The sequence below is a fragment of the Oryctolagus cuniculus genome, chromosome 15 (genome assembly GCF_051225735.1).
Source record: "Oryctolagus cuniculus isolate XC-2025 breed Fujian yellow rabbit chromosome 15, ASM5122573v1, whole genome shotgun sequence".
NCBI lineage: Eukaryota > Metazoa > Chordata > Mammalia > Lagomorpha > Leporidae > Oryctolagus > Oryctolagus cuniculus.
Window position 1 is genome coordinate 9,079,636 of NC_142881.1, and position 26,865 is coordinate 9,106,500.

The 26,865-nt window shown below is 44.6% G+C and overlaps 1 protein-coding gene and 1 pseudogene across 37 annotated transcripts in view; one reads left to right on the forward strand and one right to left on the reverse strand.

Annotated features, from left to right (window-relative positions):
- The window catches only part of ATE1 (arginyltransferase 1), a 183,020-nt gene that overhangs the window by 140,952 nt on the left and 15,203 nt on the right, over positions 1-26,865 (forward strand). For 20 of the 37 annotated variants that reach the window (XM_089313934.1, XM_089313932.1, XM_070057113.2 and 17 more), the window contains one exon: positions 412-532. The exons of 1 other annotated variant lie outside the window; for it this stretch is intronic. In XM_089313934.1, coding sequence (XP_089170060.1) covers positions 412-532 — 121 coding nt within the window. Of the gene's footprint in view, positions 1-411; positions 533-11,867; positions 12,100-13,854; positions 13,881-26,865 lie in introns of those variants that run through there. 16 more of the 37 variants (XM_089313914.1, XM_089313904.1, XM_089313924.1 and 13 more) reach the window with 2 other exon arrangements.
- LOC127484258 (small ribosomal subunit protein eS27 pseudogene) lies at positions 19,933-20,331 on the reverse strand (annotated as a pseudogene).

Below are 26,865 nucleotides of genomic sequence, written 5' to 3' on the forward strand. Positions count from 1 at the left end.
GAATACATTTTTAAAGTTCTGAATAAAAACAGTAAAATTTTCACTTTATGAAGCAAGTTCATTATATACAGGGCTCTAATATTTGAAAAGAAATTTAACTCTTAAATTAAAAGTGACTTGACCTTGCTATTTTTAGCAGTCTGCTCAGCGAGAAGCATGTTAAATATTTCTTCAAAAAGAGAATGCATACTCAGAGCTTCCACCCATCACAGGCACCCTCAGCAGCGGCATGTGGCTACACTCGGAGAGCCGGGGCAGTCCCTGGCCAGGCTGCGGCCCGTTCTCAGTGAAGTCGTTCGGGACGGACTTCGTTTACATGTGCAACGCAAACCTTCCCTGAAGCTTGTAAGTCTGAGAGTTGCTGTGCACTGTTGGTAAACGCCTCTGCCTTTCTCCTTCCCTTCTCTCTAGGGTCAGTATAGACCTTCTGACTTGTTGTGTCCCGAGACGTACGTTTGGGTGCCCATAGAGCAATGCTTACCTTCCCTGGAAACCACCAAGTACTGCCGTTTCAACCAGGATCCAGAAGCAGGTATGCTTGGGGCAGAGCTCCACTGAAAATCGTTGGCTTTATTTTTGCAGTCTGTGTGTGGCTGTGATTCTTAACAAGATCTAGGTAGCTTATTCCATATCATAACGTGTGCTTGAGTATGTGTGTGTGAGTAAGATCGAGAGAGACACTGCGCATGGCACGCTCACTCATACTCACAGTGTGGCAAGAAATCCAGAAACTTCATGTGCATTCACTGCTTCCTGACGTGGTTCTTCTATTAGGGTAGATTTTGCATACTTTGAGAGTGGGCACCATTAATCATTTATTTTATAACTCTTCATTGCATAAAAGTCGTTCACTGGATTGGTTATTTAGCTAAAGAAGTTAGAAACGTTGAGTAGTTGGTCTAAATAAAGTCCACTTTTTATGATAATACTGTCTTTTCTTTTTAGATTTCTGTATTTGTTTGAAAGGCAGAGTCGGCAGGAGCAGGGGCGTATGTGGAGATGACGTCCACTGGTTCATTCTTCACATGGCTGCGATGGCTGGGGCTGGGACAGGCCCAAGCCAGGAGCCAGAATTCCATCCTAGTATCCCAGATGGGTGGCAGGACCACAAATACTCGGGCTCCCTGGCGATTAGCAGGGAGCTGGATTGGAAATCTAACAGCCAGGACTTGAACCAGCGCTCCTGTGGGATGCCAGCAGCGCAGGCTGCAGTTTAACCCTCTGTGCCGCAGTGCTGGCACCCGTGACAATACTTTCTTGACTTCCTTCTTACATCTCTGTTGTGTCTCCTTTTCTGTCTTCTGCCTGCTGCCCAGAGTAGCATCAGCCATGTTGTATTTCCTGTATTCCCCTTTGGATATTCTGTGTACCAGTGGTATATACAGATAATAAATATGTAGCCTTGTAGACAGACTTTCTGGATTGACAGCCTGGCTCCAAGGTCAGGTGGCAAACTGTGTCCCCTTAGGCAATTAAAAAATTGAGAGTGAGCATTTAGCCCAGTGGTTGAGATGCCTGCATCCCACAGGAATGCACGAGTTCAGGGCCAGGCTCCAGCTTCCCATCAGTGCAGACCCTAGAAGGCGGTGGTGATGGTGCAAAATATAATGGGGCTCCTGCCACCCAGGTAGGAGATCTGTAGGAGTTCTTGGCTCCTGGCTGTGGCCCTGGCCCAACCCCAGCTATCGTGGGCATTTGAAGAATGAACCAGTGGATGGAAACATCCCTGTCTTCACTTCACACTGAAATCCTTGATGTTTCTGCATTGTGCTTAATTAAACTTCAAGTTCTCCCAAAAGCCAGCATAGGAGATGCCTTATGCAGACTTATGAATACAGTTGTTTTTTCCTCCAGCCACCTGCATGGTTGAGGTGTGGGAATAAAGAAGGAAAGAGAAATGGAAGATGGGGGTGGAGGGAAAGAGAAATGGAGGATTCAAGTGAGAATCCAGGGGGAAGAGGAGAAATGCGGTGATTTCTTGAGTTCAGAGATGCGTGCTTTCTCCCAGTTCCCTCACCAGTCACCTCCTTGAGAAGCTGTCAGGAGGTCAGAGTGACCTCCTCTTACAGGTGGTGGTGCTGTGAAGCCTGCTGTCTCAGGTGCAGGGCACCCTAGGGTTGGCCCGATGTTTAATTGGATCATTTCATTCTAAGTAAAGTTACACCTCATTGATCTAACAGTTATATTGCTTAAAAACAAACATTAAGTTTATCAATCAGTTTTGGAGTTTGGCTCAGAGCCACAGTCAGCAGTATTACAGAGGAGAGCCCCCACTCTTCTTGTCCCTTCCAAAAACAAAAGAAAACACCTCTCCTTTTAACTTCTCAGGGTTACATCAGAACCAGTCCCTTCTCATTGAAAATTGCTGAACAGCTTATTGAAATGCTTCATATTCACATATAAAATTTCATAAGTTCTTTCCGACTGAATAGTGTCTGGTCTTAAGTTTGTTTTTAACTCCCAAACTTATGGCACAATTTCACTTTCTCCTTTTCTTTCTTGATCTGTTTTAAAGTTTCTATCTCTTCCTCTTTTTTTTCTTAAGTTTTATTTATTTATTAGAAAATCCGTTACACAGAGATAGGAGAGGCAGAGAGAGAGGTCTTCCATACGCTGGTTCACTCCCTAGATGACTACTGCTTTCCCAGGCCATTGCAGAGAGCTGGATAGGAAGTGGAGTAGCTGGGACTCAAACCAGCGCACATATGGGATGCCGGCACAGCAGGTGGCGGCTTTACCTGCTATGCCACAGCGCCAGCCCCTCCAGGATTTCATCACTCTTATCATTAGCTATGAAATCTGCAATTGATACTTTTTCCTATTTTGTGAATTACCAGCAAATATTTCTGCTTTGACTGTTACTTTATAGTAACAAAATATGAATGATTAGCTTAACCAATAAAATCCTTAAATAGTTACTTGATGTGGAATATTTTGCAGCCTACTTCATCTGATAGTACTGTATCTAATAGCAGTGGAAGGAATTGATCCAAAGACAGATATAATAACCCAACTTCAGTGTAATGGAGCCTCAAAATTTGTTCCACAAGGTGTTTTTCCCCCAGAAACCTTTTATTTAAGGAAAACAAACTTCACGTATTTCATAAATACAACTTTAGGAATATAGTGATTCCTGCCACCAAACCTCCCCTCCCACCCTTCTTCCTTCTCCCTCTCCTATTCCCATTATTATTTTTTACTAAGATATATTTTCAACTAAATTTATAAATGTATGATTAACTCAGTACTAAGTAAAGAATTCAACAAATTGTATGAAAGAAAAAAAAAACTGTTCCTCAACAGTTGAGACAAGGGCTGGTCAAAGTCATTGCACCTCAAAATGTCAATTTCCCATCTATAGATTACCTTTTAGGTGCTCTATCAGTTTCCAAAGACTGGGGATAAAATATGGTATTTGTCCTTTGGGGACTGGCTTATTGCCATAAGCATGATGTTTTCCAGTTTCATCCATTTTGTTGCAAATGAGAGGATTTCATTTTTTTAACTGCTGTGTAGTATTCCATGGTGTACATATCCCATAATTTATTCAGTTTTGAGTTAATGAACATTGGGTTGACTCCATGTCTTAGCTATTGTAAATTTAAACATAGGGGTACAGATAACTTCCATATGCTGATTTAATTTCCATTGGGTAGCTTCCCAGGAGTGGATGGCTGGGTCACATGGTAGGTCTATATTCAGATTTGTGAGGTATCTCCATACTGTCTTCCACAGTGGCTGTACCAGTTTACATTCCCACCAACAGTGCATTAGGATACCTTTTTCCCCACATTCTCACCAGCATTTGTTATTTGTTGATTTCTATATGAAAGCCATTCTGACTGGGGCGAGGTGAAACTTCCTTGTGGTTTTGGTTTGCATTTCCCTGATGTCTAGTGATCCTGAACATTTTTTCATGTGTGTGTTGGCCATTTGGATTTCCTCTTTTGAAAACTGTCTGTTTAAGTCCTTGGCCCATTTCTTCACTGCGTTTATTTTGTTGTTGAGTTTCTTGAGTCTTTATAGATTCTGGTTATTAATCCTTTGTCAGTTGCATGGTTTGTAAATGATTTCTCCCATTCTGTCAGTTGCCTCTTCACTTTGCTGAGTTTTTGTTTTGCAAGGCAGAAGCTTCTCAATTTGATATAATTCCATTTGTCAATTTTGGCTTTCATCGCCTGAGCCTCTGGCATCTTTTCCAAGAACTTGTTATTTTTTATAAGATTTTTATTTTATTTATATGTCAGGTAGAATTATAGACAGTGAGAGGGAGAGACAGAAAGGTCTTCCAAATGCTGGTTCATTCCCCAAATGGCCACAACAGCCAGACTGGGCCAACCTGAAGCCAGGAGTCAGGAGCTTCTTCCAGGTCTCCCACGCAGATGCAGGGGCCCGAGCACTTGGGCCATCTTCTACTGATCTCCCAGGTCATAGCAGAGAGCTGGATCTGAAGAGAAGCAGCTGGGACAAGAACTGGTGCCCGGGGCCGGCGCTGTGGTGCAGCAGGTTAAAGCCCTGGCCTGAAGCGCAGGCATCCCATATGGGCGCCAGTTCTAGTCCCGGCTGCTCCTCTTCGGATCCAGCTCTCTGCTGTGGCCTGGAATAGCAGTGGAAGATGGCCTAAGTCCTTGGGCCCCTGCACCCACATGGGGGACCTGGAAGAAGCCCCTGGCTCCTGGCTTTGGATCGGCGCAGCTCTGGCCGTTGCGACCACCTGAGGAGTGAACCGGTGGATGGAAGACCTCTCTCTGTCTCTACCTTTCTCTGTGACTCTGTCTTTCAAATAAATAAAATAAATATTTAAAAAAAAAAAAAAAGAACTGGTGCCCGTATGGGATGCTAATGCTGCAGGCAGAGGATTAGCTTAATGCCCAACAGTGCCAGCCCCTCCAAAAATCTTTGCCTATGTTAATGTCTTACAGGGTTTTCTCAATGTTCTATAATATTATGATGGTATTGGATCATATATTTAGGTCTTTAATCCATTTTGAGTGGATTTTTGTGCAGTGTGGGGGTCTTGCTTCACACTTCTGCATGTGGAGATACAGTCTCCCCTGCTCCATGTGTTGAAGAGACCGTCCTTGCTCCAGGGGTTGATTTTAGCTCCTTTGTCAAAGATTACCTGGTTGTAGATGCATGAGTTGATTTCTGCTGTTTCTGTTCTGTTCGATTGGTCTACCCATCTGTTTTTATACCAGTACCAGTTTTGATTATAACTGCCCTGTAGTATGTCTTGAAATCTGGTATTGTTATACCTCTGGCTTTGTTTTTGTTGTATAAGATTGCTATAGCTATTCAGAGATTCCTGTGTTTCCATATGCACTTCAGCACTGTTGCTTTTTTTTTTTTTTTCTTCTCTATATCTGAGAAGAATGTCATTGGTATTTTGATCAGTATCACATTGAATCTGTAAATTGCTTTTGGTAGTGTGGACATTTTGATGATGTTGATTCTTCCAACTCCTGAACATGGAAGATTTTTTAGTTTTTTTTTTTTATGTCTTCTATTTATTTCTTTAATGTTTTGTAATTCTACAAGGAGCTATTGTGATTGGGATTGATCTTAGAAGTTCTTTTTTCAGCTGTGGCATTTTCTGTTTATATAAAAGCTATTGATTTTTATGTGTTGATTTTATATCTTGCCGCCTTACCAAACTCTTCTGTGAGTTCTAATAGTCTCTTACTGGAGTCTTTTGGTTCGCTATGTATAGAATCATGTCATCTGCAAATCGGGATAGTTTGAGTTTGACTTCCTTCTTCCTAATTTGTACCACTTTGATTTCTTTTTCTTGCCTAATGGCTCTGGCTAAAACTTCCAGGACCATATTGAATAGCAGTGGTGAGAGTGGGCATCCTTGACCAGTTCCAGATCTCAGTGGGAATGCTTTCATTTTCCCTATTCAGTAGAACGCTGGCCGTGTTTGTCATAAACTGCCTTGATTGTGTTGAGGAATGTTCCTTCTCTACCCAGTTTGCTTAAAGTTTTCATCGTGAAAAGATGTTGTATTTTATCAAATTCTTTCTCTGCATCTATTGAGATAATCATATGTTTTTTGTTCTTCAGTTTGTTAATGTTGATATATCATATTAATTGATTTGCGAATGTTGGACCATTCCTGCCTACTTGGTCTGGGTGAATGGTCTTTCTGATGTGTTGTTGAATTTGATTGGTTAGTATTTTACTGAGGATTTTTGTGTCTTTGTTCAGGGAAATTGATCTGTAATTCTCTTTCTCTGTTGCATCTTTTTCAGGTTTAGGAATTAAGATAATGCTGGCTTCATAGGAGGAGTTTGGAAGGATTCCCTCCCTTTCAGTTGTTTTGAATATCTTGAGAAAAAATGGAGTTAGTTCTTTAAAATTCTGGTAGAATTCAGCAGTGAAGCTATCTGGTCTTGGGTTCTTCCTTGTTGGGAAGGTCTTTAGTACTGATTAAATTTCCATCTTGGTTGTGGGTCTGTTTAGGTTTTCTGTGTCTTCATGGCTCAATTTAGTTAAGTTGTATGTGTCTAGGAGTCTATCCATTCCTTCTAAGTTCCATATTTCTTGGCATACAGCTCTCTTTAGTAATTTCTGATGATTCTTTTTATTTCTGTAGTGTTTGTTGTTACATTTCCTTTTTAATCTCTTAATTTTATTGATTTGAGTCTTCTCCCTGTTTTGTTTGTTTGTTTGTTTAGTTGGGCCATTGGTGTGTCAATTTTGTTTATTTTTTCAAAAAATCAGCTCTTCATTTCACTGGTCTTTTGTGGTTTTTTTTTTTGTTTCAATTTTGTTTATTCCTTTAATTTCAATTATTTTCTCCTACTAGTTTTGGTTTGGTTTTCTGTTTTTTTTTCAAGGTCCATGAGATACATTGATAGCTCATTTATTTAGTGCCTCTCTAATTTCTTGATGTAGGCACCAAATGCTATAAACTTAACTCTTAACATGACTTTTGCTATATTCTGTAAGTTTTGGTGTGTTGTGTTGTTGTCTTTATTCGTTTCCACAAATTTTTTTTTTTTTTATTTCTCTTCTGATTTCTTCACTGTTCATTCAGGAACATGTTGTTCAGTCTTCATGTGTTTACATATTTTTTTTTTAAGATTGATTTATTTATTTGAAAGGCAGAATGAGCGAGAGAAAGAGAGGGAAAGAGAGGCACACTCTTCAGTCTGCTGGTTCACTCCCTAGATGGCTGAAACGGCCAGTGCTGCCAATCCAAAGCCAGGAGCTTCTTCCAGGTCTCCCACGTGGGTGCAGGTGCCCAAGCACTTGGGCCTCTACTGCTTCCCCAAGCCACAGCAGAGAGCTGGATCAGAAGTGGAGCAGCCAGGATGTGAACCGGCACCCATATTGGATGCCAGCACTGCAGGGGGTGGCTTAACCCACTATGCCACAGTGCCAGCCCTGTTTACATATGTTTGGAGATTTTTTAATTTTTTTTATTTAATGAATACATTTTTACATAGATACAACTTTAGGAATATAATGGTTCTTACCCCCATGCCCCACACCCCGAACTCCCATTCCCACCTCCCATTCTCACCTCCCATTCACTCTCCCATCTCCTTCTTCATTATGGATCATTTTTAGTATGACTTTATATACAGAGGACCAACTCCATGCTAATCATAGACTTCAACAATTTGCCCCCACACCCCCACACAACATATAGATTACAGTTTGGGGAGATAATTTGCAGTGGATTCTCATATTACAATTCAATAGGGACAGAAGTCCTACCTGGCGAGCAAGTGCACAGTGACTACTATTGTTCCTTTAACAATTAACACTCTTTTTTTGTGAGGTCACTGGTCATCCGAGGCTCTTGTCATGGGCTGCCAAGGCTATGGAGGCCTTTTGTGACCATAGACTCCATTGGTATTTGGACACAGCCATATTAAAGTGGATGCTCTGTTCTCCCTTCAGAGAAGAGTGTCTCCTTTGATGACCCTTTCTTTGCTCTGAGGTCTCCTAGAGATCCTCCGTGTAGGATGTTTTTTTTTTTTTCCCCACAGAGTCCTTTCTTTATGTTTTGAGATTCTTGAGTCTTGACTTCCAGCTTCATTCCATTGTGGTCTGAGGAGATGCATGGTATGATTTCAGTTTTTTTGAATTGGCTGAGATTTCCTTTAAAGCCTAGCATGTGCTCAGTCCTAGAGAAAGTTCTCTGCACTGGTGAGAAGAGTGTGTGTTCCACATCTGTAGTATGAAAAGTTCTGTAGATTTCCATTAGATCCGTTTGGTCTGTAGTGTCGATAAACTCTGCTGTTTCCTTGCTGATCTTCTGTCTGGTTGATCTGTGCATTGCTGAAAGTGGAGTATTGAAGTCCCCCATTACTATTGGTTTGGAGTTGTTGTCTCCCTTTAGATTCCTTAAAATTTTTTTAAATAGCCAGGTGCCCTGTAATTAGGTGCATATACATTTTTAATAGTTACATCTTCCTGTTGAATTGATCCCTTCATCCTTACATAGTGCTCTTCTTTGTCTCTCTCTCTCTTTTTTTTTTTTTTTTTTTTTTTTTTTTTGACAGGCAGAGTGGACAGTGAAAGAGAGAGACAGAGAGAAAGGTCTTCCTTTGCCGTTGGTTCACCCTCCAATGGCCTCCGCGGCCACCGCGCTGCAGCTGGCACACCGCGCTGATCCGATGGCAGGGGCCAGGTACTTCTCCTGGTCTCCCATGGGGTGCAGGGCCCAAGTACTTGGGACATCCTCCACTGCACTCCCTGGCCACAGCAGAGAGCTGGTCTGGAAGAGGGGCAACCGGGACAGAATCCGGTGCCCTGACCAAGACTAGAACCCGGTGTGTCGCGCCGCAAGGTGGAGGATTAGCCTAGTGAGCCGCGGCACCGGCCCTTTGTCTCTTTTAATAGTTTTTTTTTTTTTTTTTTTTTTTTTTTTTTTTTTTTGTTAAAGTCTCTTTTGTCTAATATTAGGATAGCTACACCAGCTTTTTTTTTTTTTTTTTTTCTTTGTGTTGGTATGGAATATCTTTTTCCATCCTTTCACTTTTTGTCTGTGTGTATCTTTGTTGTTGAGATGTGTTTCTTGTAGGCAGCAAATAGCTGGGTTTTGTTTTTTAATCCATTCAGCCAGTCTCTGTCTTTTAACTGGATAGTTGAGGCCATTTACATTCAAGGTGAGTATTGATAAGTAGCAACTTGGCCCTGCCATTTTCCCATAAATATTCCTGTTGTTTACTTTGGATTTCCTTTGTACTTCTACTGGGAGATTTTCTGCCTTCACCTTCTTTCATAGTGCTAAGTGTGTTTCTTCTACAAGGTATTTTTTAACTGCTTAGATTCTCTTTTGTGCTTATTAAAATTCAGCCTCTGCCAAAAAATTAGCCGGTTCTGCCATGAAGGTCTGAGAAAGTTCTGTTTATTTAATGAGTGTTCTTTTTTGCAATGCTAACAAAATGTTTTTAATATAAATATGAAAATTGGGGTAAAATTCCTGTTCTTAAAAGAAATATGTTTTCCTGGTTTGAAATATATGCCATGGCAGGGAGGCTTGATTTGTTCATGTTTCTTTGGAGTGTTCACTGATAATAAAGAGGAATCTGTCTGAAAATAGGAAGAGCATGGTGACAGCAGGGGAAGAATTAAAGTTAGACTTTTTTTTTTTTTTTTGGACAGGCAGAGTTAGTGAGAGAGACAGAGAGCAAGGTCTTCCTTCCGTTGGTTCACCCCCCAAATGGCCGCTACGGCAGGCGCTGCACCGATCCGAAGCCAGGAGCCAGGTGCTTCTCCTGGTCTCCCATGTGGGTGCAGGGCCAGGTGCTTCTCCTGGTCTCCTATGTGGGTGCAGGGCCCAAGCACTTGGACCATCCTCCACTGCACTCCCGGGCCACAGCAGAGAGCTGGCCTGGAAGAGGAGCAACCGGAACACAACCGGTGCCCCAAATGTGACTAGAACCCGGGGTGCCGGTGCCACAGGCGGAATTAGCCTAGTGAGCCACGGCGCCGGCCAAAGTTAGACTTCTCTTAGCCCTAGTAAAATAAGAAAAGCAGAGTAAAATTCTGAGTACTTCTAATACTAAAGAGACTCATAACCCAGTTCTCTCCAGAAGCAGGTCTTGAAACATGGACTGTTGTTTAAATAATTTACTTGGGACATGGTCTTAAGGGACAGAGGACAGGAGTAGGGACTGGGTCAAGTGATCCAGCGAGGGAGGAAAAGATAAAGGCAGGATGTGTTATTGTGTGACCCTCTGCTTAAGGACAGGGGCTCAGTCCCCTTGAGCCACCTCTGTTGTACACCTTTGGCTGCCTGAGGGATGAAAGGAAGAAGTACTTGTCTGCTGGCTTCCGTTTTCCGTCTACTGATGGTTGTCCTGTGGTATCGTATTGTCTCTGTGCGTTCAGTGTGCATGTGCAAAAATCCAAAAGAGGTCCCTGCTTGCCTGCCAGACTGTGCTTCAGATGGCAGCAAGCAAGACCGGCTAACTGTGCCTGTTCACCTTACTGTACCATACACCTCCACTGGGGCGTGAGCCCGAGACCGGCTAACTGTGCCTGTTCACCCTGCTGCACCATACACCTCCGCTGGGGCATGAGCCCGAGACCGGCTAACTGTGCCTGTTCACCCTGCTGCACCGTACACCTCCGCTGGGGCGTGAGCCCGAGATGAGGCCAAGGGATGAAAGCTCATCCAAGAGGTGTCTAATGTGGAAAAAGTGTGTGGGGTAGATAGACTAAGGGCCAAAAACATGAGAGTACTGAACTCTAAAAACAATCCAGCTTAATTTAAAATAGAGGAGCCAACCAAGAATTAGAAATATGGACTCGCAGAATTCATAAACACACTTGTTCAACAGGTACTTGTTGATTACTTTATAATGGGAGGTGCCAGCACTCAGCAAACCTAGTGGAGGAGTTGAGTCAGTGGTGGTCAGTACTGTGCTGGGGCAAGTAGAAGCAGCAGTTAGTCTACTTAGGAGGGCCCCCAGCCCAGATTTGGGTGAGGTGTGGGAGACAGGGAAAACCTCCCTGATCAGGTAGTCTGAGTTCAGACGGAAACAGGAGAGCAGAGGCCCTCCTCCAGGCAGAGAGAAGGCGATTGCAAAGAGCACAGCCAAAATACAGAGTGAGAGGAGGCCCACAGAGTTGTGTGAATCACATGAGGAGTTCAGATTTTCCTCCTGGAAGCAGTAGCAACCGCGAGCACGTTTAAGCCTGGAGGACGTCAGCGGATCTGTCACTTCACCTGCCCATCCTTGAGAAGGTTTGAGGCACGAGGCAGGTCGAGAGCGTGGATGGGAGGATTCGTCGGAGCGAAGAAGAGACCCTCTCCTCTCGGGGAGGACAAGGAAAGGCTGCGTCAGATGGACGTGCACACGTGGGCGGGGCCGCCGTGAGTTGTGAGCTTTCTCATCAGGTGCCTTCCTCTGCCCATCGAAGCAGCTGCTGGTGAAGAGGGAGATCTGGGCAGGTGCGCTGAGGCGCGGGGCTGAGCCAGGCCTCGTTGCGACTGTCAGGGATCTAATCAGGAAGAGGTGCTGCTGCTTCAGCCTGGCCGCTGTGGGCACAGTGTCCAGGGTTGGGACCTTGTCAGGCAAGAATTTAAGGCCTTCGTGAGAATGATGTCTGTTACAGTTTGATTGGGATCTGACGCCCCAAACTCATGCAGATGTTTAGACCCCAAAGTCTTATGTTAATAATTAATGAATTAAAATGGTTGATTGATTAAGGGTGGAGAATTGATCTAATGATGTTGTCTAGGAGGTGGGCCTGGTGGAAGAGCTTGTGGTCCTTGGGGGCTTGGCCTTAGAATGTAGTTCTCTGGGCTGGCGCTCTGGTGTAGCAGGCACAGCCACCGCCTGTAGTGCCCGCATCCCATATGGGCTGCAGTTTGAGTCCCAGCTGTTCCACTTCTGATCCAGCTCTCTGCTATGGTCTGGGAAAGCAGTGGAAGATGCCCAAGTCACTGGGGCCCTGTACCCACATGGGAGACCTGGAAGAAGCCCCTGGCTCCTGGCTTCAGATCAGCACAGCTCCAGCCGTTGCAGCCATCTGGGGAGTGAACCAGCGGATGGAAGACCTCTCTCTTTCTGCCTTTACCTCTCTGTAACTTATCTGCCTTTCAAATAAATAAATAAATCTTTAAAAAAAAAAGTGTGGTTCTCACCAGGGAGTTGAGGACCCTCCCTTCTTCCTTGCTTGCCATGTGCTTGCCCCTCCACCATCCTCACCAGATGCTTGAGCTCATGGGACTGCCCAGTCTTGTACCCTGAACCTCCCAAACTGCAAGCTAAGAATTAGCAGTCTCTGTGAGAATGAGGGTGGTGGGGTCATTGCAGCAACTGTAAGCACAGGAAATGATGCTCAGAAAGAGTGTCTAATTTTTCTGCTTCAGAATTACATCAAAGTGTGGCTTTGGGATTGAGAAGCTCACGGAATTGAGGTGAAAGTCACTAGGAAGACTGTAAAACAGCCACATTGTGTAATAGAAAATGGATATGTCTGAGAGGTTTTCATTTCTTGGAGCTGTGTATATTTAAGGATGGTAGGTGCTGTCCTAAATGAAGATCTGTTTCTCTTACCAGATAACTAACGCTGCCAACCCCAGGGAACAGAAAGTTAGAATGAAGTGCCTCACCTCCTCTGCTTCATTATACCACAGACAAGAAATAGAATACACCTTTTTACAAAAGATCTCTTCATTTCAAAGACAAAACTACCTAGAGAAAGGGAGAGACAGACACAGATCTTCATCTGCTGGTTCACTCCCTGAATAACCTCAAAAACAGCTGGGGCTGGGCTAGGCCGAAGCCAGGAGCTTCATCTTGGTCTCACACTTGGATGGAGGGGCTCAAGTACTTGAGCCATCTTTGTTTGCTTCCCAACGTGCGTTAGCAGGGAGCTAGGTCAGAAATGGAGTATCCAGGTCTTGAACCGGCACCCATATGGGATGCTGATGTTGCAGGCAGCAGCTTAACCCACTGTGCCTCAATGCTGGCCCCAATAGAATATACTTTTTAAAGAAAACAGATAATTTTGGATTGATGATATCCTTGAAGGATCCATCTTAGTTTTTAAAACAGGACACACATTTTCTTTTTCTTTTAAGGTCTATTTGTTTTAAAGGCAAAGTTAGAGGGAGGAACACAAAGAGTCCTCCAGTGGCCGCAATGGATGGGGCAAGGTTAAGTCAAAGCCATGACCCTGGAATTCCAGCTGGGACTCCTATATGGGTGGCAGAGGCCGAAGTACTTTGGACATCTTCTGCTACTTTCTCGGAGCATTTACAGGGAGCCGGATTGGAAGTTGAGCAGCTGGGACTGGAACCAGTACTCATATGGGATGCCAGTTTCACACACTGTGGCTTAGTCGTCTGCACCACAATGCCACCCCCTGTAGGGTGACGTTCAGGTATTGGTATAGGTCCCAGCTGCTCCACTTCTGATCCAGCTCCCTGCTAATGGCCTGGGAAAAGCAGCAGAGGATGCCCCAAGTGCTTGGGCCCCTGCCACTCGGGAAAACAGATGAAGCTCCCCGCTTTGGGACTGGGCCAGGCTATTGCAGTCATTTAGGGAGTGAACCAGCAGATGGAAGGTCCCTGTCTCTCCCTCCCTCTGTAACTCTGCCTATCAAATGAATAAGTAAAATCTTTCAAAAATTTTAAAATGAATTTTTAGAATTATTTTACTCTAAATGAACAGTATTTGTGTGTCTTAGGGACAATTTAAATAGATAAATTTTGTTCTCATTTCTTTTTTGTTCACTCGTCAGTTTGCACAGGTATTTTCTTTGATGAGACAGCAGCAGAGAAGTTCAATACAGTATTCTGGACCTTGATGTCAAGAACTCCGAGTTCTAGTTTCACATTTAGATCTAAGCTGAAGAATAAAGTTTCCGTCTTTTCCACAGAGTCCTTGTGAAGCGGGTGACAGTTGCCTGAGAAAGCGTGCTGTGAGGTGCTCTGTAGCGCTCTGTGGTAACCATCGCAGTTTGAACTGCTTGTCAGCATTTTCCTTACCTGCCATGTGTACTGACCTTACAGATCCAAAGCCAAGTGTTGCTCCCATGGTAGCTTTGATCTTCATTGTGAATTAATGCCATGCAATTTTTCAAACCTCTGAATTAAACAAAATTTTACTGAACATTACCTAATATTCTGAACTTAACGTTTGCAAGTAAAATTAAAAGATGCCAGGAGAAGGGGGCTTGGTATTGTGATAATACTCAGTATAATTAAGTATATTTAAACTGGTTTATTAAATTTGTATAATCCCCACCATTTAATGAGTTTTAAAAAGTTGCCAGCACTACAGTGATTATAAATTGAACTGTGTTTTTAATGTCTCTTTCTAAAGACATTTTGTTGTTAAATCCATTATTGTGAATCATTTGGTGAAAAAAAAAATGTCTCTTTTGCAATGTTTAATCAGCCACTATGTTACATTGTAATTTTTTTAAAGATTTATTTGAAAGCAGTTATACAGAGAGAGAAGGTGAGGCAGAGAGAGAGAGAGAGAGGTCTTCCATCCACTGGTTCATTTCCTAGATGGCCACAATGGCTGGAGCTACGCTGATCCAAAGGCAGGAGCCAGTAGCTTCCGCTGAGTCTCCCACACAGGTGCAGGAGCCCAAGGACTCAGGCCATCTTCCACTGCCCTCCCAGGCCATGGCAGAGAGCTGGGTCGGAAGTGGAACAACTGGGACTCAAACCGGCATCCATATGGGATACTGGCACTGCAGGCGGCAGCTTTACCCACTATGCCACAGCGCCAGCCCCAACATTGCCTTTTTTTTTTTTTTTAAGATTTATTTATTTATTTGAAAGAGACAAAAATCCTCTACCTGCTGGTGCACTCCCCAGATGGATGCAGTGGCTGGAGCTGGGCCAGACTAAAGCCAGGAGCTTCTTCCAGGTCTCCCACAAGGGTGCAGAGGCCCACCGACTTGGGCCATCTTCTGCCGCTTTCCCAGGCACATTAGCAAGGAGCTGGATCAGAAATGGAGCCAAACTGGCACCATATGGAATGCTGGCATCACAGGTAGCAGCTTTACCCGCTGTGCCCCAGTGCCGGCCTCCTTGCTACTTTGTGATTTGCCAGTGGTACTACCATGTGCTTTTGGAGCACAGCCTTGGTGTTAAACTACAAACTACAGCAATTTATTTTGTAACTATATTTTTGAAATTATTTTGAAAATAGTTTTAAAACTTTTTTTTTTTTTTTTTGACGGGCAGAGTTAGACAGAGAGAAAGGTCTTCCTTCCATTGTTAGTTCACCCCCCAAATAGCTACCACAGCTGGCGTGCTGGGCCAGTCTGAAGCCAGGAAGGAGCCAGGTGCTTCCTCCTGGTCTCCCATGGGGTGCAGGGCCCAAGCACTTGGGCCATCCTCCGCTGCCTTCCCAGGCCACAGCAGAGAGCTGGACTGGAAGAGGGGCAACTGGGACAGAATCCGGCGCCCTGACCGGGACTAGAACCTGGGGTACCGGTGCCTCAGGCAGAGGATTAGCCTAGTGAGCCTTGGCGCCGGCCTAGTTTTAAAACTTTTTAAGGAGGATGTAGTATGCACACATGAGAAACAGTGCTTTGTCACATTATGTTATTTTTAGTCACAATGTCATTTTTTTTAAAGATTTGTTTCATTTATTTGAAAGAGTTACAGAAAGAGAGGTCTTCCATCCGCTGGTTCACTCCCTAGATGGCCACAACAGCTGGAGCTGTGCCGATCCAAAGTTAGGAGCTTCTTCTGGGTCTCCCACTTGGATGTAGGGGCCCAAGGACTTGGGCCATCTTCTACTGCTTTCCCAAGCCATAGCAGAGAGCTAGATCGGAAGTGGAGCAGCCGGGATTCGAACTCGTGCCCATATGGTATGCCAGCGCTTCAGGTCAGGGCTTTAACCCACGGTGCCATAGCACTGGCCTTCATTTTGTTTTCAAAATACATGAAATGAATAGTAGAGATTTTTTTAAAATATGTTACAAAAATCTGTTTGGATTGAAAGGACTGAATGGCCCTGCCATACGAAGCCCAAGGTCTGCAGTTCCGTGCTGCTGCTGTTTATGAAGCAGCCCATGGCTTAGGAAGACGCGCTGGGATGGATGAAGGGGACAGGCGCACGGTGTCCGTGTGTCAGTCCCTCAGGACTGATGTGGGGCACAGGGCGGAGTCCTAGGACTGGCCTGGAACAAAGCACAGTTTCCCTTATTACTGTCCTGCTATTCTCTGTATCGATGACCAAGCTTTGCCCTATCGACTTGGTTGCTGGTTGCCTTCTTTAATGACATGGAAGGAGTTTTAATGTTCTTATAGCAGTGCCCTCGTGCCTCCTACACCTTTTTGTTGTTAAAAACATGTTGCTTTGCAACAGCACGGCAAGTGCAGTGTAATGCAGTGCAATGAACTGAAAACAGAAGCCGAGGGCGTCGGGCGACGGGGAAGCATTTGAAATCAGCCTGCATCAGTGGACTTCAGGAGCACATGGGGGTAACAGAAGCACTGGCGAAGCTCTGCGGGGTCTGCTGGCACTGCGAGCAGGGTGGGCGCCCTGACCCGGACTGCAGCACAGTGTCCAGCCGTCCAGACGTCTTCCTCTGCTGTCCTCAGAGCAAGAGGACAATGCGCGGGAAGACAGAGGGCAAGACCAGCTCTCTGGTTAGTATGAGTCTGTCTGTTACCCTGCAGAGAGGCCTTTGCCTTGAATAAGTAGATGGAATGTTCCATAAGCACCCGGAGACGGCAGAATCAACTCTGTTAACTGTGTGTGTGAGGCTGGGGACTGGCAGCCAGCAAGTTCTCGAGCAGCTCCACAGCAGTTGTAGTTCTCGGCTGTCCAGGAGCATCTGTGAGTTCTTTCAAGCAGTTGACTTTGATGTGATTTACTACTGAATTAGAGTCCAAATTCCTCCCCAAACAAGGCGTCAGCTGAGTTTTACCAGCTACGGAAAGACCTGGAGCACAGGTTTGGAGCTTGGTGCGTCTGCCTCTGTCCCTGGATCCTCGCCCCTGCAGAACCAGCGTCGGCCAGCGCAGGGTGGGTGGCCTGAGACGGCCTCTGGTGGGCTGTTTCCATTAGGTCTTGTTGTAGCTGATTAATAGGAGTCTTATGGAGATTTCAGGTAATACAGTTCATCGAAAAATGGATCGACAGAGCAGAATTTAAAGCTATTCAGCTTGATGAATTTCAGCATTTATAGTAAATTCAGAAAGAAAGGAAAATAATCCAAGGGTGATTTGAGAATTTGGACAGTAACAAACAGATGGCTCTAATGAACAAGAAAGCTGATGAAAGCTGGTAGTCGGCTGTAGGATGTCAGCCGTCTCTGAAGAACAGGAGACTCAGGTAGTCACCATGAACCGCAGACATTGTATGGCTGCTTGGCCCTGTGTCACACGCGTCTGCATGTCCTGCCTGTGTAGGAAACAGTGTCTGGGCACCAGGAGTACAAGAAGTACCAAGTCCTTTGGCTGCCTCAAGGAGTTTACTGTCAGGTTTGGAAAACTGTCCGTAAATAACAGGATAAAGAGCAGCCAGGGTCATCTTACAAACAGCAGGGGTTTTCTGCATTAAAAACAACACTTTGATTTGTCTTGAGTTATGTTTGTTTATTTAAAAGGCAGAGTGACAGGGAGAGGGATACAGGGAGGGGTCGTGATACCTTCCATCCGCTTGTTCACTCCTCAAATGCCCTCAACGGTGAGGACTGGGTCAGGCCGAAGCCAGGAGGTCGGAACTCCATTTGGGTCTCTCCCACATGGGTGGCAGGGATTCAAATACTTGAGCCATCAGTTTTCTGCCTCGCAGGTATATTAGCAGGGAGCTAGATCAAAAGTTGAGGTGGGACTTGATCCCAGGCACTCCAGCATGGGATGTAGGAGTCCCGAGTGGCATCTTGACTCACTATGCCTCAATACCTGCTCTTGTACCACTTTTAAGTTGCCATAATTAAAGTACAAGAAACTACATTACCAGTGATGGATTTTATTGAAATAAAATTGCTGGGATATTAAACTGCATTTTTCTAAATGATGTTGACCAAAATGTGTAAAATGAACACTGAGTATATTTTCTTTGTTGCTAATCTTTCTCAAGTATTGAGCTGTTTTGCTGATTCCATTTTAATCTTTTCTTTTTAAAGATTTATTTATTTATTTGAATGGCAGAGTTACATAGAGAAGGAGAGGCAGAGAGAGGGGTCTTCCGTCCGCTGGTTCACTCCCCAGTTGGCCGCAATGGCTGGAGCTGCGCCAATCCAAAGCCAGGAGCCAAGAGCTTCTTCTGGGTCTCCCACACGGGTGTAGGAAACCTAAGGACTTGGGCCATCTCTCACTGTTTTCCCAAGCCATAGCAGAGAGCTGGATCAGAAGTGGAGCAGCAGGGACTCAAACCGGCACCCATATGGGATGTCGGCCCCCACTATAGTCTTTAAATTGTAAGAGCAGATAAAAACAATGGAACTCTACAATCTGCATTTTTTAAAAAAGGTCTCAAGAGTGACATTTTCTTTAATTTGTTTGCATAAATGACCTTGGAAACATTAACTCCATTCATTTCCTTTGTACTCTTTTTTTTTTGAAAGGCAGAGTGGACAGTGAGAGAGAGAGACAGAAAGGTCTTAGTTTGCCGTTGGTTCACCCTCCAATGGCCGCCTCGGCCGGCGCACCACACTGATCCAAAGGTAGGAGCCAGGTACTTCTCCTGGTCTCCCATGGGGTGCAGGGCCCAAGTACTTGGGTCATCCTCCACTGCACTCCCTGGCCACAGCAGAGAGTTGGCCTGGAAGAATGGCAACCGGGACAGAATCCGGCGCCCCAACCGGGACTAGAACCCTGTGTGCTGGCGCCGCAAGGCGGAGGATTAGCCTATTGAGCCGCGGCACCAGCCACCTTTGTACTCTTATCTGGGATTAAAATAAAGCCTGAAACATGTTTCGGTTTTGCTTGTGAAAAAGTTTAGGATTCTAGCATAAACTGGACTACGGCTGGTGCATCTAGAATTGGAAGAGTAGGCCCCTACTTACCTGGCTTCCTAGCCGAGCATACCTGTGTGTGTTGTAGGCATGATTCTGTAATTTAACCCAACATCAGAAAATCACTATTACAGTAGAGATGGGAGGTTGCATGTAGCTTTGACTTGATTTATTTCAGTTTTTTGTGATGTTTTTTGAGGGAATCCTAATTTGGTGTTTTGATTTTTTTCTTCATTTTCTTTTTTTCCCTGAAAAACCTTGGTTCCAGTTGCTACTGTTAAATTTTTTTTTTTATTAAAAAAATTTTTTTTGCAGACTTACTACTTAAGTAGTGTTTTGACTTGAAGACTCGGATGTTTTGTGTACAAGATACTCTAAGACAGTGAATGTGTAAAGTCCGTCTCAGTTTTAAGGTGGCTGCCATTCATGATGGATAATGGAGGGTCCTAGTAAGATTCTTCTTTTCCATTAAGGAAGTATCTTATAAATCCCCTGCTTACCTTGAATAATGAAGTAATAGAAATAAAGCATGTGCTATATATATATATATATTTTTTTTGACAGGCAGAGTGGACAGTGAGAGAGAGAGAGACAGAAAGGTCTTCCTTTGCCGTTGGTTCACCCTCCAATGGATGGCGCGCTGCAGCCGGTGCACCACGCCGATCCGAAGGCAGGAGCCAGGTGCTTCTCCTGGTCTCCCATGGGGTGCAGGGCCCAAACACTTGGGCCATCCTCCACTGCCCTCCCGGGCCACAGCAGAGGGCTGGCCTGGAAGGGGGGCAACTGGGACAGAATCCGGCGCCCCGACTGGGACTAGAACCCTGTGTGCCGGCGCCACAAGGCGGAGGATTAGCCTAGTGAGCCGCGGCGCCAGCGCATGTGCTATATTAATGTCTATGTGTTGTTGTTAGTGTACTGAAATACAATTGATCATTTGTAGTTAGGTTTTTTTTTTTTTTTTTTTTTTTTTTATCCAAATGTGTTTATTGGGAGGTTTCCCACTCACCTTGATTCCGGGTGCTTTTAGTGCTGCTTCCTCATGAAGGAACATCCTTCTGCAAGCCTTGCTTTTCCTCACGTAGGCTGGCAGGGGACAGTGGAGCAGCCGACACACACAACTGCTGTTTGTGCATGGCTGAAAACCGTGGTGGGTTACAGCATCCTGGGCACTTCACATCCGTGAAGTAGGAATCGGGGCTCTGCACCAGGCACCGCTTCTTGTGTTTCCTCTTCTTTTCTGGACAGGGATGGAGGAGACCCTTTGTGAGAGGCATGTTCGCGTGGGCAGGTGGTCACCGCCGGAAAGGCTGCAGTTAGTGTTCATCGCAGTAAATGATATGTAACAGTTTACCATTGTACGCCTGTTCAGGCATGCAGCTCAGTCACTACATTCACACTGTGCACCCTCTCCAGCTTTTTCATCTTGCGGACTGGAACTTTGTACTCATTAAATAGTTGTTCCTGATTGATTCTTCCCTCCAGCCACAACTCTGCATTCTGTCTGTGAATCTGTCTGTTCTAAGTGTCTCAGATAAGTAGTATCTTACACTATTTGTCCTTTTATGAACAACTTACTTCTCTTAGCATAGTGTCTTTAAGGATTCATCCATGTTGTAAAATGTTAGAATTTCCCTCCATTTAAATACTGTATATATAAATAGCATAACCCACATCCAAAGGGAGTATGTTGGAAAACCCCTAATGGATGTCAGAAACCATGGGTAGTACTGAATTCCATAATTTTTTCCTAACCATACATATATATCATAAAATTTAATCTATAAATCAACCAATGTAAAATATTAACAATGACTAAGACTAAGAGCAATTATAATGATACTTTTAATTAAAGTTATGTGCAGATCCTCTCTCACAATATCTGAAGGTCCCATACCTACCCTTCTTATGATGTGAGATGATGCAGCGTACGTCTGATACAATGAAGTAAGGTGAATGATGGAGACATTGCGACATAGCGTTAGGCTACTACCTAAGGGTTCCCTGAACACCAACACTGCTCTACCACGACAGCCAATCTGGTAACCAAGACTCAACTAAGGGACTGATGATTGGGTATTATGTACAGCATGGATACGGTGGACGAAGGATGATTCACATTCTGGATGGAAGAGGATGGGACAGAGCATAATGGCACAAGACTTCATCATGTACAGAAAGAAACTGCAGATGGGGGGGCTACTGCGTGTATAAGCAGCATTTCCCTTATCCGTTCATCGCGGGTGGACACTTGAGTTGCTTCCACCTCTTGGCCCTTGTGAATAACGCTGCTATGAACATGGTATACAATACCTGTTTGAATCCCTGCTTTCAGTTCTTCTGTGTATGTGCACAGAAGTGGAATTCCTGAGTCACGTGAAAATTCTGTTTTTAGTTTTTGAAAGAACAGCCATATTGCTTTTTACCAGTAGTGTGCAAGGATTCCGTTTTGTCTACCTAGTCCTTCTAATCAGTGTGAAGTCACTCATGACTTTGATTTGCATTCCCTGAATGATGAGTAATTTTGAGCATATTTTCATGTGCTTATTGTCCATTTCTGTGTCTTTGGAGAAGAAATCTAAGAGTTTATTCTATAATCTGGATGTTAATCCTGTATCAGATTTGTGATTTGCGGTACCTCCGATATAGAATCCTGGGTATTCACCCCTAGTCCTCACAGGATTTGATTTTCTGCCTGGAAGATGATGTCATCTGGAAATAGCAGTTCTATTTTTTTTTTTATGCCTGGCCTATATTTCTTTTACTTCCTTTTCTTAGCTTATTGCACTATTTTGAATGAAAATGGTGAGAAGAAACGTCCTTGCTTTTTTTTCTTCCTAGGGGAAAGGCATTTAGTCTCTCACCGTATTAGCTATTGGGCATTTTAAAGATGTTCTTTATCAAGTAAAGGAAGTTCCTCTCTATTTCTCATTTTCTGAGAGTTCTTTGTTTAAGAAAGGAGAGACAGAGAGCTCTCCCATCCGTTGGTTCACTCCCCAGACAGCTGTAACAGCCAGCACTGGGTCTGGCTGAAGCCAGGAACTAGGAGCTCTGTGTAGGTCTCCACGTGGGTGGTAAGAACTCAAGTTCCTGAGCGCACTGACTTCCCAGGTGCATCAGTAGGAGCAGCCCAGACTCCAGCAGGCGCTCCGATACAGGATGCCATTGCTGCAAGCAAGGCTTCTCCCATGGCGCCACAGTGGCTGCCCCCTGATTTGTGTGTTTGTGGTTTTTTTTTTTAAATCATGAATGGTTGTTGAAATATTGTTCTGTGTATTTTCTTTATCAGTTGAGGAGAACATGAAATTTTATTCTTTATAAAGTGATATAGATAACATTGATTGTTTTTAAATATTGATTGTTAGTTTTTACATAAATATTCACCAGGAGACATTGGGTTTTACTATTTTTTGTATCATGTTTATCTAGTTTGGATTCCATCTTTTATTTTCTGAAAGGAATTGTGTAGAATTGGCGTGGAGGCTTGAATGTTAGAATTCTCCAGTGAAGCGGCTGGCATTGTGGCGCAGTGGTTAAGCCACTGCCTGTGATGCCAGCATCCTATTTGAACCCTGATTCGAGTCCCAACTTCTCTACGACTGAACCAGCTCCCTGCTAATGCACCTAGGAAAGCAGCAGATGAGCCAAGTCCTTGGGTCCCTGCACCCACGTGGGAGACCTGGGTGGAGCTCCAGGCTTCTGGTTTCGGCCCGGCCAGCCCTGGCTGCCTCAGCCATTTGGGGAGTGAACCAGCAGATGGAAGAGCTCTCTGTCTCTCCCTCTCAGTAATTCTGCCTTTCAAATAAATAAATAGATGTTTAAAATTTTTTTTCTAGTGAAGAGAGTCTGGGCCTGGAGATTTCTATTTTTAGAAGACTTTTAATTATCAGCTCAATTTCTTCCCTAGAAAGGGCTTTTTACATTATCTGTCTCCTGTAGAATTACCGCAGATTTGTGTTTTTCAAGGTTGTTGTCTAAAGGTTTTCTTTTTTACCAGGGTCTCTTTCCTGAGGCCAGCCTTCCTGAGGACTCCGGGTCTGTGTGTTGGCTTCCCAGGGTGTCCAGCCTCTCCTCCATTCCTTCAGGAATCACGAGGCAGGAAGAAGAGCCAGGGAGTTGACCACTGTGTTACTTCCTGGGTCTCGGAGTCGCTGGCTGGGCTGCCCTCTGGGCCTGGTTAGTTTGTGATAACGAACTGCAGGGTTTGCTGTGGGCTTGCTTTCCTTCCTGTGGGCAGAAACTCCCCCCCCCTTCCTAGAGCTACTTAAAAAAACATTGCAAGAATTGACTTTTACTAGTTGGTAGTATGTAAACCGTCATTGTTTCAACTGCACACGACCGGCTGTGCCATGAAGAATATTAAACACATTACAAGGAGTCAATATGTGATAAGTAAGTAATTGAGAAAACCTAAAGTTAATTTACTATCCGGTAAAAATCAGACCCTATAAAATCTGACCCACTGTTACAAAAGTCTTCCTTGGTACCACTATAATATTATTTACTGTAGGAACTATCAGAGACATTATAGCAGTCAGTTTTGGGTTTATAAATTCAGAAAAGAAAACCAAGTTTTGAAAGAGTAAAGTGTCATAAAAACACAACCTTTCAGTGATACTGCATGGCAGTCCTTACTCCTAAGGTTTTGATATTTAATGAACCAGTAATATCTGCCTTTTCCTTTCTCTTTTTCTAACCAGTTTTTTCATCTATTAATTTTTTAGTCTCCATAGATTCACTTCGTCGAATTACAAGCTAATTGGAAGTTTGCTAGCTTCTAACACAAAAACTGTGAATCGGAGCACTATTGCATTAAGATCAGAACGTGAGCTGAGGTTAGTTCGCTTGCTCTTAGTTGCACAGTTGAGTGTCACTCTAATGGGAGGCCTGAGTGGGAGCAGCAGTGAAGAATGGCCTCGCCAAGGTGCTAGAGGAAGGTTTCCTGCTGGGCTTGATCTTAGAGCATTATTGCTTTTATTTAATTTTTAAATTAATTTATTTGAAAGGCAGGGTGGCAGAGATAAATCTTCCATCTGCTGGTTAACTCTCTAAATACCCACAGCAGTCAGGGCTGGGCAAGGCTGAAGCCAGGAGCCTAGAACTCCATCCTGGCACTTGGGCCATCTTCCACTGTTTCCCAGGCCCATTAGCAGGGAGCTGGATTGAAGTGCAGCAGCCGGGACTTGAAACAGTGTTCCGTCCCCCAGTCTGGCTGAGTAGAGGTTAGAGGCCACTGGTCGGTCTGGAGGCCTCCCTGCTTCCAGGGCCCCCTGAAGGTCATTGCAAAGGAACCTATCCCGAGTGGAGCATTGTTTTTAAAACTAAGTGGCAACGACTTGTTAACCTACAGTATGCCCTCCCAGTCATGTTTGTTTAAGATTTCTGTGTGTCTGCATACGTAATGTGGGTTTTCCCACATCATTATCTGAAGGCCTCACTCCCAGGTATTCTGAGGGTTCTGCAGCGTTTCCTGAGCATGAGCAGTTTTTGTTTTGTTAAAGCTCCCGGTGATCCCGAAGTCCTGGCAAGGCCATCAGTTGCTGCAGCTAGAATTGAGCTTACCTTATTTGATGCCCGTTTTGTTCAAGTGTCTGGCAGAAGGATTTTTTCAGCTGCCTCTTAGCTTCATCCATTTGTACTGAAGGGAAGATACGGCCTCAGAGGGGACTTCTCGTGGAGAGGCAGGCAGGTCCAGGCTGGGCCAGCCTGCCTAGGGGACTTGGCATGTGGAGAAGCTCCGTCCTCTGTTTGCAGCAGGAAGTGAGCCAGAGCACGCAGCAGGCAGTGCCCAGTGACTACGCTGCCCTTTGTGCACAGCTGTGGCCCACAGCAGTAAATGGTAAAGGCACAGGAGCGAGCATTCTCTTTAAACAAAGGCCTGGTGCCAGAGTGGGGACTCCGGGGTGTTCTGGAAACAGGAGCACTGCTTTGGCTGGGGTCAGCAGTGATAACAGCCACTGCTATCTTTAGCACACAACTCACGCCGGACATTTAGATTCTCCAACCCTTTCAGCTCTGCCGACAGCTGTTTTTTGTTGAAAAATGCTTTAGTAGAAACAACACGTGGCCGGCGCCGCGGCTCACTAGGCTAATCCTCCACCTAACAGCGCCGACACACCGGGTTCTAGTCCCGGTCGGGGCGCCGGATTCTGTCCCGGTTGCCCCCCTTCCAGGCCAGCTCTCTGCTGTGGCCAGGGAGTGCAGTGGAGGATGGCCCAAGTACTTGGGCCCTGCACCCCATGGGAGACCAGGAGAAGCACCTGGCTCCTGCCTTCAGATTAGCGTGGTGCGCTGGCAGCAGCGCGCCAGCCGTGGCGGCCATTGAAGAGTGAACCAACGGCAAAAGGAAGACCTTTCTCTCTCTCTCTCTCTCTCTCTCTCTCTCTCTCTCTCACACTATCCACTCTGCCTGTCAAAAAAGAAAAAAAAAAAAAAACCACGTGATCGATTCTGTGCTTGTTGTCAGAAATCCACTGTGGAAAGTGGAAATCCGACAGCACTTGGCGGGCACTCGCGTGTGGCGCACGTCAGTGCCCTTGCCCTGCAGAGGAGGCTGTTGGGCCTTTGCCTGTGCATCTCTTAGGGTTAATTTTAATTACCTCGTTTACAACATGTAACTTGTGTCAATATGTAAATTCAATTATACTAAAATATTCTGTGGCTTGTTTTTTATTATAAAATTGGGTTATCTTGAAAATCATTCCCTATTATTGTATGAAAAATTAGCTCTTTTTAAAATAACCTATATTTTAGAATAGTGGAGACTTAGAGGAAAGCTACAAAGGGAGCGGTGTGTGACCTCATGCGCCCGGCAGCCAGTCTCCCCATTGTCAGTGGTGTGTGCTATCTTCATTCTTCTCCAGTAGACTTGATGGCTATAGGTTTGCAGAAGGTACAGAGAGCTTCCGCGGCTGTCCATCATCCTGCTTCCAGCCTCCCCTTTCCTTAAGGTCTTGGTAAGCCAGTATTGTGATCCATTGCTCCTCCCTAGAACTCACGGTTCATATTAGGGTACATCCTGTGGGTCTGGGCACGTGGAGTTGCACATATAGTAGAGAGCAGTTTCCCTATAAAGGTCTGGTGTTCCACGCACTTATCCTCCCTCCGTTCACCCTAACCCCTGCAGTCACTGATCCTTTTACTGTCTACACAGTTTTGCCTTTTTCTGAATGGCTTCTTGAACTTAGCAATGTGTGTTTAAGGTTCGTCCATGTCATTGTGTCTTTTTGTGACTTTTCACTCCTGCATGATGGTCATTATAGGAGGTACTGTACTCTATCTGTGCACCTAGTGAAGGGCACGTTGTCAGTTGTGAATAAAGCTGCTGTAAGCATTTGTTTGTAGGGTTTTTTTTTTTTTTTTTGTCAATATAAGCTTTCTTTTCACTTAATGCAGTCCTGCACCACATATGCATGTTTCCATCAACGAACAGAAGACAGTGGTCCCATAGGGTTATAGTGGAGCTGAAAATTCCTTTGGCCTAGAGGTCTTGTAGCCGTCCTCGCAGTGTGACACATTACTCACGTGACTGTGGTGATGCTCATGTCAGCAAACCTGTGCTGCCAGTTGTTTTAAAGCGTAACACATTCAATTATGTACCATGCAGTACACAGTTCTCAGTACTGACAATAAGTGTTCTAGCTTATGTATTTACTGTGTCATACAGTTTATCATTATCTTAGTGTGCAATCCTTCTATTTATTCAAAAATAAAGTTGTTGGTAAAACTGACCCCTGTGTTGCTGGCAGCAGCCTATACATCACACACTTAATTCCGTCTCCTGATCACACGATTTTCTTTAAAAAAAAAAAAAAGATTTATTTATTTTTACTTGAAAGAATTACACAGAGAAGGAGAGGCAGAGAGAGAGGTATCTTTCATTCGCTGGTTCACTCCCCAGTTGGTAGCAACAGCTGGAGCTGCACTGATCCAAAGCTAGGAGCCAGGAGTTCTCCTGGG